At 40.3% G+C, this 15,436-nt stretch overlaps 1 protein-coding gene across 3 annotated transcripts; it reads right to left on the bottom strand.

Annotated features, from left to right (window-relative positions):
* Positions 1-2,989: 2,989 nt before the first annotated feature.
* Positions 2,990-14,999, bottom strand: LOC111569389 (protein LYRIC). 3 transcript variants are annotated; one of them, XM_023271465.3, is made up of 13 exons: positions 14,359-14,998; positions 13,993-14,112; positions 13,244-13,325; positions 12,688-12,861; positions 12,270-12,320; positions 11,976-12,116; positions 8,520-8,603; positions 8,353-8,421; positions 8,101-8,249; positions 7,369-7,485; positions 6,960-7,133; positions 6,657-6,783; positions 2,990-3,957 (listed from the first exon to the last, which is right to left on the bottom strand). In XM_023271465.3, exons 1-13 carry the CDS (start codon positions 14,686-14,688, stop codon positions 3,893-3,895), a joined length of 1,683 nt encoding a protein of 560 aa, XP_023127233.2. In that variant the 5' UTR covers positions 14,689-14,998; the 3' UTR covers positions 2,990-3,892. The 3 variants fall into 3 exon arrangements, with proteins under 3 accessions (XP_023127233.2, XP_023127234.2, XP_035804637.2); XM_023271466.3 differs by having other exon boundaries at positions 6,960-7,070; positions 14,359-14,996; XM_035948744.2 differs by lacking the exon at positions 8,353-8,421 and having other exon boundaries at positions 14,359-14,999.
* Positions 15,000-15,436: the final 437 nt, after the last annotated feature.

Raw genomic sequence — 15,436 nt, forward strand, 5'->3', positions numbered from 1 at the left:
TATTATTATTATTATTATTATTATTATTATTATTATTATTATTATTATTATTATTATTATTATTATTATTATTATTATTATTATTATTATTATTATTATTATTATTATTATGTGATCACCTTACATTTGTCTGTCTGTCTGTCTGTCTGTCTGTCTGTCTGTCTGTTAGCAACATTACCCAAAAATGGACTATCAGATTTTGATGAAATTTTCAGGGAAGGTCAGAAATGACACAAGGACCAAGTGATTAGATTTTGGCAGTGCTGCGGCTTATAGTCTGGATCCACGGATTTGTTAAAGATTTATGTATCATTGCGATGATGTGTCACGGCGTCACTGTATCCATGACAACCAGGGAACACTACGTCAGCTGCCTGCTGACAATCACAGGATTGTGATCATACTACAAATCCACCTTTGTGGACATATCGGGACTTATCCATTGGAAATCATACAATGACTAAGCAGCCTTGGCAGAGTACTGATCTCTCTGAGTGTTTACCTTGTTAGTCGTAGTAGTAGTAATTGTTTTAATATTATGCTCTTTAAGTTGAATCTTTGCACTTTATCTTCAAAATGAAATTACATCAGGACTGCGTCTGTAACTGGCTGAGAAATCATCCAATTATTCTATCAGGTAATTGATTTATTCTCTTTAATTTACCATCACAATTTCTCTGAACCTAATCTGACATTTTTAAATTGTTGGTTTAGTTAAAACCTTTACTCAGCTCCGGTAACTGAAAGGTAAGCAGTAAATCCTCATACTAAAAATGTTGTGTCCACATATCTTTTTGGATTGTTTTGCTTCAAAATGACTGAAACAATGAGTCTGACATGAAGAAAATTGCAGATAAAATGTATTTGAGATACTTTTCCACAGTGCTACCTGAACAGGGCTCTGCTTCTTGACTGACACGTTTCTGACCGTCCAAACTGTATCTCTGCAGCCACTGATTCTGCTGTCTTCATTTGGATCATTCATTCTCACTTAACAAAAAAAAGAAAATATTTTTACATCTAGTGTGAGGTCTACTGTAAAGTTAAAGGCAGTACAAAAACCCAGATCTACCGTTTTCATTCATATTTTCTTAAGAAATTGAGACTCAGTAATTCCTTTTCCCACACCTGCTCATCATCTGATTAATTATGACAAAAAACTATTCCTCATGACACCGCTATAAACTGATTGGCAAAAAGGTTTCCATCACTTTAACAAATTAGCAAACTGGGCTAACGTAATTTACAGCTCAACAAAAGTATCGATATATACTGGGTGTGATTTGACCCACAAATGATGTTTAAATGTGTAAAAATGGTGTTTATATGATAGGAAAATAAATAGATGAATACCTTTACTACAGGTGTTTGGTATGATGAGTTTACTGGCAGTCGTATTAACTAGTCTTTAAATCAGACAAAATGTAAAATGAATTTAAAATCAAAGGCTAAACTTGTCTATGCTTAAGGAGAGAACTACCAAGCTGAGATTATGAACGAAAGCTAAAGCATTTAATTAATTTTTTAAGTCATGTCAGTACCTCAGTGGTGATGAGAAGTTTTGGACAGTTTCATCTATCTATAATACAATCCACAGTAGAAACAGTTTGACACTGTGCTATTATTTTGAGGGTACATCCTCTTGCTTCCGGTCAGCTCTGCTACTTTGGCGCAGCTGCACCAGTCCTGATGATAAACACGGAGCGTGTGACCAGACAGGATCAAATCCTGTGATGTAACCTGTCATTTCCAGAAACTTGTAGAGCTGAGGCTTAAATTAAACACTTAAATCCAGAAATAACAGCTTTTATCAGGAACCATTGTTTTGTTTAAAGTGGAAATTGAGTCAATTTTTAATTTCAACTTTTTCAGTCCGGATTTCTGTCTCTTGAATTTAACGGAAATGGGTTCACTGCGGTGCAATATCACTTGAATGTCATATAACTGAAAACTGCATCACTTCTCAATAACTGCATCCTTTCTGTTTTCATTGAAATAAATGAGTTCACTGAAAAATTTCATTTCGCTTAATTGCAAAACCTGGGAAAAAAAATGCCTATCAACAGCAGAAGTTTCAAAGTAAAAATAAAATAAAAAATCTGTCAGCTCACAGAAACATAGAAACGAATAAAAAAAAAGATTGGTGCCCAAATAAAAATCAATTTAAACACAGCTACAGCAATAATCATGAGCCATAGTAGCACTAATCAGAGCCGCAGCAGCTTTTTTCCTAAAATAACTCCACCGTCAGCAAAAAAAACATTGCATTAAGTCAACCACTTAGTACAGTGTCCTAGAGAAAAAGAAAAAAGACAACGCTTGTTTTATTTACACAAAGCTGCAAGATTAAACTTAAAACTAAGTCTGATGAACGCTGAGAACAATTTTTTAGGTTAGATGGCAAGACGGATTTGTTTGGCTCAGATGGGTCCAGCATTATCGCTGTGAGTCTAGACTCAATTATCACAGTGAAGCATGATATGGGGCTGGAAAATACTAAAGTTTAGAGGAGATTACATTTATAGATAACACCATGAATACCTGTGGATATACCAAAATACTGGCTGGCAAGATGGCTGCCAAAAGCTTAACAGAAGAGGAATATTCCAGCACAAAGATAATCCAAAACACACAGTCAATAATCACACAGAAAGAAAAAATATGACCTGGCCAAGTGTGTTCCCTGACCTGACTCCAACAGAACACCTTTGGGGTGTTTAACTGAGAGAGGAAGGGCAATAATAAAGAGCTTCTGCTTAACCTAAAAGTAATGCAGCTACTGTAAGGTGATATAGTCCTGAATAATTTGACATTGGAGTGATACTGCATGGGAGTGTGCTCCCTTCTGTTGTATAATGTGTTGTTTAAAGGTTAGCCTGCAGCTTCAATCTGACAGCTCATGACAACTGCTCTGTTGTGATATTAGTGTTTGAGTGACAGCACAGGTGTCCAATCATTTCCACTGTAACATAAATTAGGCATAAAAAACTTAGAAAAACTGGCCTTTATTTAGTCTTTTTACATATGGCTTAAGCTTTTCTTTTATTACAAACGAGTTTTACAAAAGGGTCTGAAGACTTTGAATCACCCACAGGGGGGAAGTCATGAAGAGGTTGATGACACTAAATGGTACATCTATGATCGAAGGCTCCCACGCAGCTGCAGCCACAAAGCAGTCACAGACAGGAATAACTCACACACTGCAGCACAACATCAGACAAGGGACAAATCAGATGGACAGATTCGACGAAATGTTCCAAATCACGGGTAACAATGCGAAAATACAGAGCGAACATGATTCCCTTTTCTGCGTGTATTGATGCTCGTTTACGTCACAACCGCTGACATGAAATTAACATTTGATGTCTGCTCTTTTCACCCAAACGGGGCAAATTGTACCATTGCAGCTCACAAATGACAGAGCAAAATAAAAGACTGCCAAGCAAAGGCCAGTTCACCATTATGGCCCAGTGCTGTGAGACCTGATGCACATTGACCGTTTTTCTTCTTCTACACAGTAAACTCCATCCATTCGGAAGCCACCACGACAACACGTTGCTAAACATGATCAGTATTTTCTACATGTCTAATTACTACAGTACAGCTCCTTCCATCCGTTATTTGATTCAGTGGAATTAGAAGACAGAATCAGAGTATCAAACGCATACTTAAAAATCATTAACACCGCATTACATTAGATTGCACTGCATCTAGTTTCAGTTTTCAATGATCCGCCAACTGACACGTGTACAAAAGTTGTTTCATTTTCCAGACAGGTTTTAAGGTTAAGTCCATCATGAAGACTTTAATTCAAAGTTCTTGTCACAAAAGGTGTTGCATAAACAGGATATGGAGTCTTTTGCATACAGAGGTCTGCAGAGTGGACTCTGTCTCATGTCTCTCTCCTCGCCTTCTTCTTCTTTGCTGGTTTGGGCGCTTGGCTCTCCTCAGGTTTTTCTGAGGAAACACAAAACAGTAGAGAGATTAGTCATACAACTCCAAACACGGGGTTGACAAGTTTCGCAACCATTCTATCTGTAATTCCAAGTCAGGATGATCACATAATGGTTTACTTCACTGTAGAGAAGCAGATTTCTGTTGACTTTTGTGCATAAAGTGTTAATCTAACATGATGGCTCATGGATTGTACAGGGAAAACACAACCAGGTTTTGGAAATTTTAATAAATCATCAGGTAGAACTTAAGTAAGAAAAACATTGCAAAAATGATGATTCAGTCTCATATTCTACTTTGTGGGCAAGAAAAACTGTGAGTTAAAACAAAGATTTAGTTTGTTAGAAGATATTAATTTGAGAAAGAGGCAAACCCATTTTCCATAGTTAATTAATTTAAGTGACAAGGAGCCCAAGCAGGACAATAAATTATTCCTTTGAGTATTTCTCTGATAGTTTGGTGTGACCATTAGAGCAATACAAGCAGCAAAACAAACACCTGAAAGGTACCAGCGTTTGTTTGGCAATGATGTTTGATAAATGACTTGCACAGAGTGACTGTCCAAATTTGTTGACGATTAATTTTCTGTTGATCATTTCTCTACTCATATCATCGTTCCAGCTTCAAACACACACACATGTATAAAGCATCTCAGTGTTTAATCTGAGGAACCTCAGCTCTGGAACGGACACGATGGTTTATAAAACTCAAGATAAATGGTACAATATGCATTAAAAAATTAAACACTTTTAAAAGACAGTTTTGCTGGAAAACCCTACATATCTTTTATTAGAGCAACAATTGTTGATTTTTTTTTTCCCACCAAAAATCGTAACAAGAAAAGCACTCAGAGAGCGCAGTACTCTGCCAAGGCTGCTCAGTCGTAACATTTTCTACAGATGAAATCTTTAATAAATGACCTTGTGTTGAGCACATGCGTGTATTATGCATGTGTATGTTATGTACTGAATCATGTGACCTAAATATGTAGCGGCTGGCGGGAATTGATGAGACTCAGAAACACCCCCTCAATTTCATCAGTTGTTCCTTGTATCATTTCTGATGGATAAATCCTGATAAGTCCACAGCAGTGGATTTGTAGTAGGATCACAATCATGTGATCATCAGCAGGCAGCTGATGTAGTGTTCACTTATTGTCATGGTTACAGTGATGCCGTGCCGCTATCTCACAATGATACAGAAAACTTTAACAAATCCGTGGATCCAGACTATAAGGCTGCCAAAATCTCATCACTTGGTCCTCGTGTCATTTCTGATCTTCCCTAAAAATTTCATCCAAATCCGTTAGTCCGTTTTTGAATAATGTTGCAAACAGACGGACAAACGTACGCCGAGGGTCACATAACTCCACCACATTCCTTGGCAGAGTAACAAATAAATTCTGCATCAGTCTTACTTGCAGCAACAAAGTTACAACAACCACAATTGAAAGGAAAATCCTCAAGAGACGTTGCAAAAGGAAATATCAGATTGTAGCTTTTATTACTGCACCTCCCTATACTACTACTAGTAACATCATCCAACACTGGAATGTACATATAAAGTAACTCATTGTTTGGACAAAGGGATCCCATAAAAGCATCTTATTGTTAAAATAGATTCTTGATGTGTCTTTCAAATGATACTTTCATTTAAAAAATAACTAAATATAGTGATGTTTTAACAGACATCTGGTGTGTTTCTGTCACAAGCCTCTGCTGCTCCATGAAATGTATTCTACCAGGAAGATGTCATTTCTCAGTAACACTGTACTAATATCAGCTAGCGGCCACTAAAGATGCAGTATTCTGCTTGTAACGGCTGAGCTGCCAGATCTTTTGCTAGCTTGGCAGAAATTCTTATTTAATGATGCATGCAAGAAATCACCGTTTGACTATAAAATGAACCAGCGAGTAATCCCTGCTGATTGTACTCATTAACTGAATGTTTTTCCAAACAGAAGTTGGTCTAAGCTGACAAATTTTCAACTTCCACATTTTAACTGTCATTTGTTGGGAGGGGGCACAGCTGACTGTCTTCTGCTGTCACAGTCACTGTGAAAATGTTCAGTTCCACTCTTCCAGACATTATTGGATTCATCTTCAAGTAAGCAATCTTCCCCAGTGTTTTTGTTTGTGCTTACATCAGTGCATTCATGGCATAAAGGTTTTGAAATATGACAGGAAACAAGCTGGTTGGAGGATGGGAAGAGTAGTGAAAAATGAAAGATCTGACATCTGGCAATAATACTCAGGTTTGAGTCATTTTCTCCACCTCTGCAACTTACTAACCAGCAAATCTTTGAGACTCACATCTAGCGACACTGAAGGAGTCAATAATATGATACGTTACCAAATGTAAGTCAGGTTGTTTCTAGTAAAGGTCAGACTTTTCTCTGGCTGACTGCAATAAATATAAAAAACCACTGGGAAGAGCAAAGCTGTCAGCAACAGCATCTGGCTCTTCTGCTGAATATGTTTATCACTTATAGTATGCGGCTTAGAACGAATTGCAATTTTTGTGTTTTTACTAAATGTGGCACTTATCCAGGCTGTTTTCTCCTGACTAGATGCTTGCTTGTGTTGTATCTACTCTCAGACGTACGTTGCTTTGGATAAAATCGTCGGCTAAATGAAACCGTAGAATTGTAGAACTACCCTCAACAACTTCGGACTTTGCGTCTGACAGTCTAATGGTCTTACTTTGTTGTGCTGGAGCAGGATGGTTATTCTGCTTGGCAGTGGGCTCTCCGTCAGTCGGCTTCTGTGGCACTTGTGTGACAGGGGGTTTCTGGGATTTGTTGTCCTTCACTGGCTGCTCCACTCTCGCCTGTTGAGAAAAACAGCGGAATTTGTTTTCATTTTCTTAGAGAGAGAAGAATGAACAAATCTAGCTGCCACTGAACAAGAGAGTAATGTTCACAGTGACAGAACAGTTCTCTGGTTCACGAGAAGAATGATCTTCAGATTGTCTTGTTCTGCCTCTTGCCTATTAGTCCCACTGACCTCTACGGCAGCTGCTTGGACAGGCTGGACGGCTGCAGTGTTTTCCTGAACAGGTGGCTGCTGCTTCTTCACTGGGGCTGCAGGTGCTGTTTCCTTCTCTGGCTCCTCCACCTCCACAGAACACAGAGGCAGAGTTTGCATTGAACTGTCTGGTGAATTCAAGGTAAAAAAAATCTGCAATGACAGCAATGAGAATCGATGTGCTTGCTTATTACAATACCGCTCATTTCTACTGTAAGTCGGTACTCATGTTCTGTATAAATGTAGTGCTTTAAGACTGAACTCTAAATTATATCTGCCCTTCCCATCAATAGCCATTTATTCCCTGAAAAAAAGTACTTCCCAGTTTTCTTGATGTCATATTCCAAATGCTACTGCACTCCTGGGTATGTTCTCGGGTAGCCGTTACCTGGCCAGCTGGTCCTCCCTCCTCAGCAGCCTTCTTCTTCTTCTTCTTCTTCTTCTTAGTTTTAGCTGTTCCATCAGCAGCTGTCTCTCTCTTGTCCTTCTCATCTTCATCATCCTCCTGTAAACCCACATGGATAAAACAGGAAGAGATTAACAACACGAAACTGCAGAAAATCAGATCATTGAGTATATCACAGAAGAGATTTTATTTCCAGAATGACTCTAAACTACATTAAATCCGCTGCTCATGACATAAAGGCAGAGTTAGATATTTAAAGTCAGTGTGTCAGATTTAGTAATCCTCACTTAACCTGCATCCTGTGGTAACACTGACAACCTGCAATAATAAATCTACACTTGAGTTAATAATTCCTCATTATTGATTATATCCATGTTTTTCATGTTATGACAAGTAAAAAAAATCAGCCATGAAAAGGGGCTGGGAATTAGGCTCAGTCAGCGTACATTCACATAGTGGACTCAACATGCCTTAGTGAACAATGTGTAGGGGTAATATTCTTATTTAAAGAATAACAACAAAGCAGCCCTGTGTGTCTTCAGTCTCTGTGTGAGTCTCTAATAGAAGCAGCAGGGCCACAGTCAGAGGGAGGATCCAGGACAGTTGTCGTGGGGTTTGAGCCCAGAGGACTCATCAATTACTGGGTTGTTATTTTTAAAACTTTCAGGTAACTTCCATAATGTCTTGTTTTGTCCAAAGATTGGGCAGACTTACGGCAGCTGCGATCAGCAGATCAACCTTTGCTGGCTCAGGGATGTGCTGCTCCAGAGCAGCAGGAGGCGGCTCAGCGGTGGGCTCTTCATAGTTTCCCCAGACTTCAGAGGGGGCGTTCCAGTCAGAGCTGGGGTCCACTGAGCTGCCATCTGAGAAATACAAGAGACTGTCAGAAAACACAGCCATAAAAGATACTTCCGGTGTTACAGAGCTGATCAGAGCAGTGAAAGAGAACCAGTAAATGATGCTTACTGAGTCCAGACCACTCATCGTCCACTCTGGGCTGACTGAGCCACGACAGGTCGCTCACAGTCTGAGGCTCTACACAGACAGACACGACCGTAAGACGCCCAACCCAGCACAAGAGGCGCCATCTAGTGGTGACAGGCACTTTTCATGTCATGGTAGCATGAACCTACCTGCAGCACCAACTCCCAGTGCACTTAAAGACATCAGATTTAGCTCCGTTGGGGGCATCCCTCTGTCAATCACCGTCCACGACTCTGAAACACACATTTTACAGATGCAATGACGTCACTGTTCAGCAGAATCTAAACAACTTGTATATATTGTAAATAAAACTGCTGTAACAATGTAAATTTCCCCTGGAGTGGGGAGAAATAAAGAACTTTATCTTATCTTATCTTATCTTATCAACCATTTAGAGCATATATTTAAAGAACCAACAATTATTCAGCTCCAACATGAGCTGGAATTTATTAGCTTTGAAAAGACACCAAATAGATCTGATTCACTTTGTCAGATATTTCACTTCAGGAACGAAAGAAAAACACCAACTGAACTGCTTTTTACATAGAAAAAAGATTAGAGAATTCAATAAGTAGTATCACATTTCATTAAAATTACACATACTAAAGCAAAGCAGCTTTGTGGTTAAAGTGGTAAACAGAGACAGCAAGTGTCATCTGAGACCAGGGAGTGGCAGAAATATGAACCATGGATAAGTCAATGGATGTCTGGGAGTTATTCTGATCATACATCTGGTACTGAGAAATAAAAAGGCAGCTCTCTTTCCTGTTTCTTTCTTCTCCTTTCTCTTGACAGAAAAGGCATCTAGATTTATTAGTAAAAAGTCTGACCTTTTCAAAAGTGAACTTGGATTTAAGAAACCTTTTTTGTTGTTGAAAAAAATCAAAACATTAGTAAACCTACATATAAGGAATATGTCAACATCATTTTCCTTTTACTACCTGTTGTGTGGCAATGATTAGGAGCACTCTAAATGTGAAAGGCAACGGGCTGCTATTACAGCTGTGGTCAAAAGTTTTGAGAATCACACAAATATTCATTTTTATAAAGCCTACTGCCTCATTTTTTATGTCTGCAATTTGCATGTACTCCAGAATGTTATGAAGAGTGATCAGATGAATTGCAATTAATTGCAAAGTCCCTCTTTGCCATGAAAATGAACTTAATCCCCCCAAAAACATTTCCAATGCATTTCAGTCCTGCCACAGAAGGACCAGCTGACATCATGTCAGTGATTGTCTCATTAACACAGGTGAGAGTGCTGATAAGGACAAGGTGGAGATCACTTTGTCATGCTGACTGAGTTAGAATAACAGACTGGAAGCTTTAAAAGAGGGTGGTGCTTGAAATCATTGTTCTTCCTCTGTTAACCATGGTTACCTACATGGAAACACGTGCAGCCATCATTGCTTTGTACAAAAAGGGCTTTACAGGCAAGGATGTTGCTGATACTAAGATTGCATCTAAACCAACCATTTATCGGATCATCAAGAACTTCAAGAAGATAGGTTCAATTGTTGTGAAGAAGGCTTCAGGGCGCCCAAGAAAGTCCAGCAAACGACAAGACCATCTCCTAAAGTTGATTCAGCTGCGGGATCGGGGCACCACCAGTGCAGAGCTTGCTCAGGAATGGCAGCAGGTAGGTGCGAGTGCATCTGCATGCACAGTGAGGCGAAGACTTTTGGAGGATGGCCTGGTGAAGAAGGGCAGCAAAGAAGTCACTTCTCTCCAGGAAAAACATCAGGGACAGACTGATATTCTGCAAACAGTACAGGGATTGGACTGCTGAGGACTGGGGTAAAGTCATTTTCTCTGATGAATCCCCTTTCCGATTGTTTGGGGCTTCTGGAAAAAAGCTTGTCCGGAGAAGAAAAGGTGAGCGTTACCATCAGTCCTGTGTCATGCCAACAGTAAAGCATCCTGAGACCATCCATGTGTGGGGCTGCTTTTCAGCCAAGGGACTGGGCTCACTCACAATTTTGCCTAAGAACACAGTCATGAATAAAGAATGGTACCAAAACATCCTCTGAAAGCAACTTCTCCCAATCATCCAAGAACAGTTTGGTGACGAACAATGCCTTTTCCAGCATGATGGAGTGCCTTGCCATAAGGCCAAAGTGATAACAACGTGGCTCGGGAACAACACATCGAAATTTTGGGTCCATGGCCAGGAAACTCCCCAGACCTTAATCCCATTGAGAACTTGTGGTCAATCCTCAAGAGGCAGGTGGACAAAAAAAGCCCCATAAATTCTGACAAACTCCAAGCATTGATTATGCAAGAATGAGCTACCATCAGTCAGGATGTGGCCCAGAAGTTAATTGACAGCATGCCAGGGCGAATTGCAGAGGTCTTGAAAAAGAAGGGTCAACGTTGCAAATATTGACTCTTTGCATAAACTTACTGTAATTGTCAATAAAAGCCTTTGACCCTCATGAAATGCTTGTAATTATACTTCAGTAAATATATTAACATCTGACAAAAAGATCTAAAGACACTGAAGCAGCAAACTTTGTAAAAACCAATACTAGTGTAATTCTCAAAACTTTTGGCCATGGCTGTACACTCCTATTCTCAACTGTTGAGAAAACAGTCTCACCACTAGATCCATTCAGTAGCGATTCTGAAGCTTTTAATCATATGGCATAATCTTTGTCAGCAGATGAGGTTTGTCCAGCTGCAGCACAAATTCTCACTTCCCCCCAAGCTCTTAAGGGACTTTGGTTGCTGTCGAATAGTCTTTTCTGCTTAGGAACATTCCTAACTGGGTGAAATGACCTGGAAGTACCTAAGTGGCAGCCGTAAGAGCTGGTGGAATTCTCAAAAGTCTAGGGAAGGGCACTTCACTGCTTCGTTTCTTAAGCATGGCATGCACTGGTCTGTCCTTTATGGAAGAAAAGGAGACAAGTTTGTCCTGCAGTTGCTTGTGGCAGCAAAATTCAAAGCTATACACCATCCACAGTAACGCTACCCTGACAAAATTCACTGTTGCATGATTACAGAGGCTGGTTTAAGTGCACTCAGACTCTCATAGCACCGCGGCTGTCTTTCTCTACGTCCTCGTGAAGTCTTCTTTACACCTTTTCTTGCCTTAATGACATTTTCCAATGAAGTCAAGGGAAAAAGCATTTTAAAAAATAAATGTAAAATGGTGGCTTTCTGCTGATGAAGATCTTGTAATATGATCAAAGGAATAGTACCTCTTAAAAGTAATAACTAAATAAATTATATTTTAAAACTATTCCGTCATTTATCAGAGCAGTAACAGAAAGAACTGTCAGAGAGGAGACAAGTATGGAAGCAAATTAAAAAAGTTAATAATTAAGTATCTACAGCATGTTAAGGCCCATTCTTCCCAGTACTGGAAAGACATTTGGACATTCACCATAACTTATAATTTTTTTTTATTATATTGTAAGTGTGTGTTGCTGCACCAAAGACATTTTTTAATCCCTGTATTTCTAGCTATAGTTGTGCTGTTTTCAAAGATGTGCAGGACTTTAACACTGCAGTGAAAAATTAGCCAACAGTGATCAAAAATATGACGGGAACAAAAAACAGCCAGAAAGTGTCTGGGGTTCAGAGGGTTGGTAAAACATTCCTACCATCAATCCCCGACCTCCACAGCGATGCTGGCTCTCTACTGGCCGTCCAGGGGCCTGTATTCGGGGCAACAGTGTGAGCAGGAACCTTGACTGCCATGTCAGTCACAGCAGTAACCACCTCTGCAGCCTCACTGTTGTTACCTAACACCAAGAGAAAAACATGATACTCAGCCACAATAAACACCAATGAGGCTGGCCACTCATCACAGAATGGAGTGAGTTCTTTCTACTACACACAGATGAGATCGAAGTTAGTAATCATTCAAAAGACGAAGCATTTTCTGCTGATATTACCTTGAGACACAACATTTTCCACCTTCTCTGCCTTCACTTTTGCAGACTCTCCTGAGAACAGAGAAGGAAAAAGGTCAATAAATGCCAGATGCACCATCCATACAAGGCTGTTTTTAAAGGGAGAGCACATGCACACACAAACACTTCAGAGATAACTCACTCGAGACTCAAGTCATTTCCCATGATGCCTGTATTTATAGTCAGACATGTCAACAGGAGACTCAACAAAAGGCAATAACATCTCTAGAAAGAACAGACAGAACTGTCTCTCTCCTGATGCCAAATTACTGGTAACTGTTTTTCTTCCACTGTTAAGGGGGTTTTGTGCTTTGTGTAGATAAATGCAAGAAAAAAACAAACTCTTCCATCTCTGCTTTTAACATCATATAAAATGAAATAAAATGGTTTGTAGAGCCACCTTTTTTCTTCTTCTGGTTGGCAGGTGCTGGGGCTGCAGAGGCCTTGGGCTGCTCTGAGGGAGCACTGACAGGTGTGTCCCCTCCTCCAGGACTGGCCGAACCATCGCTGGAACTCTTATCTTTCTTGCGTTGCTCACGTTTCTCTTTGTTGCTGACCTTGGTTTCCCATGTGCCTGTAAAGGAACAGTGAGTGCAGATTGGAATTTGTTGCGAAATACAAAGCGGGTTCATTATGAGATTAGTGTGGAAATATGGTATGGATTAGGAAGGTAGATGTAGAGACTGGTACGAGCTAAATGCATTTTGCTGAGAAAAGTCTCAATCCCATCCTATTCTCCATCATTTATTGATTTATACATCAGGCCACATTTTAAGTCATATCAAAAGTAGTGCAGAAGTTAATTATTACATTTGTGGCTCAATGTAATAATTAACTGGATATGATGGCATAAATAAGGTATGCAAATAAAGTGAAACAAGATCATCTTAAGTCACAGATCACACCATGTTATTACTCTGAACAAAACATCTGAATTCTGATTCATAATATTTTACCTTCTTCTGGTTCTTTCCCATCTGCAGTCACCGTCTTGGTCTCCTTTATGGCCTGTTTGGCCTTCTTCTTGGATTTCTTTGTCTGAAAGAACAGAAACAGGGGCATTAAGTAGAAAAGAAAGTCAGTTATTGAAACTAAAATAAATGTAATTGTAAGACTGACTTTTAAGGAGAAGGAGAAACGTGATACTACACAGCAGACACGGTATGACTTCAGCAACAAGAACAGCGACTGAGCAAGCAACCCCATGATGAATGAACCACGGTCAGTAAATCAAATCAGCAGGCTCAGGCCCCGTCTATTTATAAGTGAAAATACATCCACTCTCCAAGACTATCTAAATGTGCTGTGTGTACTTTTTAGAAGCATATGTCCATCTCCTAGTGTGTGCAGAATCATGTCTTCCGACTACAGGACCTTCAGGACAACCGTCAGTGATATGTGGTCTTCAGAAAAAAATCATTTGATGAAAGGCTGCACTGCGGGCTGTCATAAGCCAGGGGGCATCCCTAAGGTTTAGCTGCATCTGCAGGCTGAAAACTGTAACCCAACACTGGTAGCTGGTTTCATTACTGCAAGGTGACAGGGAGAAAACGTGGTCTCTGAGCTGCCTCTCAATGAAGACGCCATAAATGATGACGTGACTTATGAGGGCGATATTTTATACAAACAGAACCACAGCATTACATGGATAAATTAAGATGTTTAAGTCACAACAGTATAAGATTGTAGCACGTTTTCAAATTACCTCAGTAACCTTTTCAGCCTTGACTTCAGCTGGGGGCGGCTGCTGATGTGGCACTATCTCCTCCGACACTATGGCTTCTTCCTGTGCTTCAGCAATAGCTCTTCCATTTGGCTGAGCTTTCTGGAAAGGACACCACGTAAAGATAAAAAAAAAATACCAGTGTCAGAGCAATTCCCAGCTGTGTTATTTAAAATCAGTCAATACAAAGCACATGACAGCAGCCAGGGCTAGCAGAGCCGGGCCGAGCACTAGCCTGGAGCTAGCTGCGGTGACATGAGCTCCAACTGTCACCGTCAGACAGCTAGCCTGGCTAACGGCGCGGAGATCAGCTACGAAACGTTGGAACTTTTTTTTTCATTTACATGCCTTTTCTGCCTTCTTCTTCTTTTTCTTCGGTTCCTCGGTTTTGGCAGGTTTACTGACACTTCGCTTTACTTCTATTCCGTCGTCCACCGAGCTCACAGCCGGACGCTTCTTGAAAAGAGCCCGACAGAGCGAGGCCCACAGAGCGACCATCAGCACCAGCCCGGTACATGCCGCTAAGAGGATCATCCATGGCGGAATAAGCTCAGGCTTCAGTCCCAAATCCACGCCGAGCTCGGAGCGCAGCAACTCCAGGCCTTTGGACAACAGTCCATTCAGACGGTTTGTAAGCAGCCTGACCTGCTGAGAGGCTGCGTCCTGCCACTCTTCCATTTGTATTGTTTTTCAAACAACAGACCGATTAGTCACGCTTTGCCTACCGCTATGAGCTGCGCTAGCATGCAGTGCTAGCTAAAAATAACGGAACGATATCGACATGATGGAATACAATAAATTCTTCCGCCAGCAGGATCGGTCAAACCAGACAGCCAGTCTGCTAGCTAAGTCGTGTAAGCGCCGCGATGGCAAACTGAGTTAGCTAACTAGGCACCACGCTAGCTGATATCATGATAAGTTAATATGCCGCCGTTAGCTGACCACCACAATGCGTCCACTGTGACCGCAAGTAGAGCAGGTTCACCTCATATGGCTCCGTCTGACTGGAGGAGCCGCGGTGCCTTCAAGACAGTTGGAAACTAGAACTTCCACGTTGTAAATCGCAACTGCGTGTTAGAGCGGTCTGTGATTACTACCGAAATAAAAGCAATTTGAACGAAATAGTTTGGATTGCTACTTTAATTTTAACATACTACACCTATTGTGTCTTTTAAGTGTCAAATTTAAACTGTGCTTGAGACAAAACTTTGATTTTACAATTATATGCCTACACATGTAATATCACATTTCTCATTAGTTTCTAACAAGTTAACTTATCTCTATGAATGAAACAACCAAAATGTTGGTTCTCAATTAAATAAACTTTCCCAGCTAAATTAACTGGTCACATTTCCGTTTCCCCCAAAGCATTCGAAGGCAACAAAGCGGTCCCTGACAGCTCCAATTAAATGGGCGGGGTCGTGAT

The sequence above is a fragment of the Amphiprion ocellaris genome, chromosome 9 (assembly GCF_022539595.1).
Source record: "Amphiprion ocellaris isolate individual 3 ecotype Okinawa chromosome 9, ASM2253959v1, whole genome shotgun sequence".
Classification (NCBI taxonomy): domain Eukaryota; kingdom Metazoa; phylum Chordata; class Actinopteri; family Pomacentridae; genus Amphiprion; species Amphiprion ocellaris.

What these genes read in the sequence shown, in the direction of transcription:
- LOC111569389 (XM_023271465.3), bottom strand. Translation starts at nt 14,688, where the DNA reads ATGGAAGAGTGGCAGGACGCAGCCTCTCAGCAGGTCAGGCTGCTTACA. An exon ending in CAACCAGAAGAAGAAAAAAG is followed by an intron (nt 12,321 to 12,687) that starts GTGGCTCTACAA and finishes CTCTGTTCTCAG; the next exon opens with GAGAGTCTGCAAAAGTGAAG. An exon ending in ACTGGGAGTTGGTGCTGCAG is followed by an intron (nt 8,422 to 8,519) that starts GTAGGTTCATGC and finishes CTGTCTGTGTAG; the next exon opens with AGCCTCAGACTGTGAGCGAC.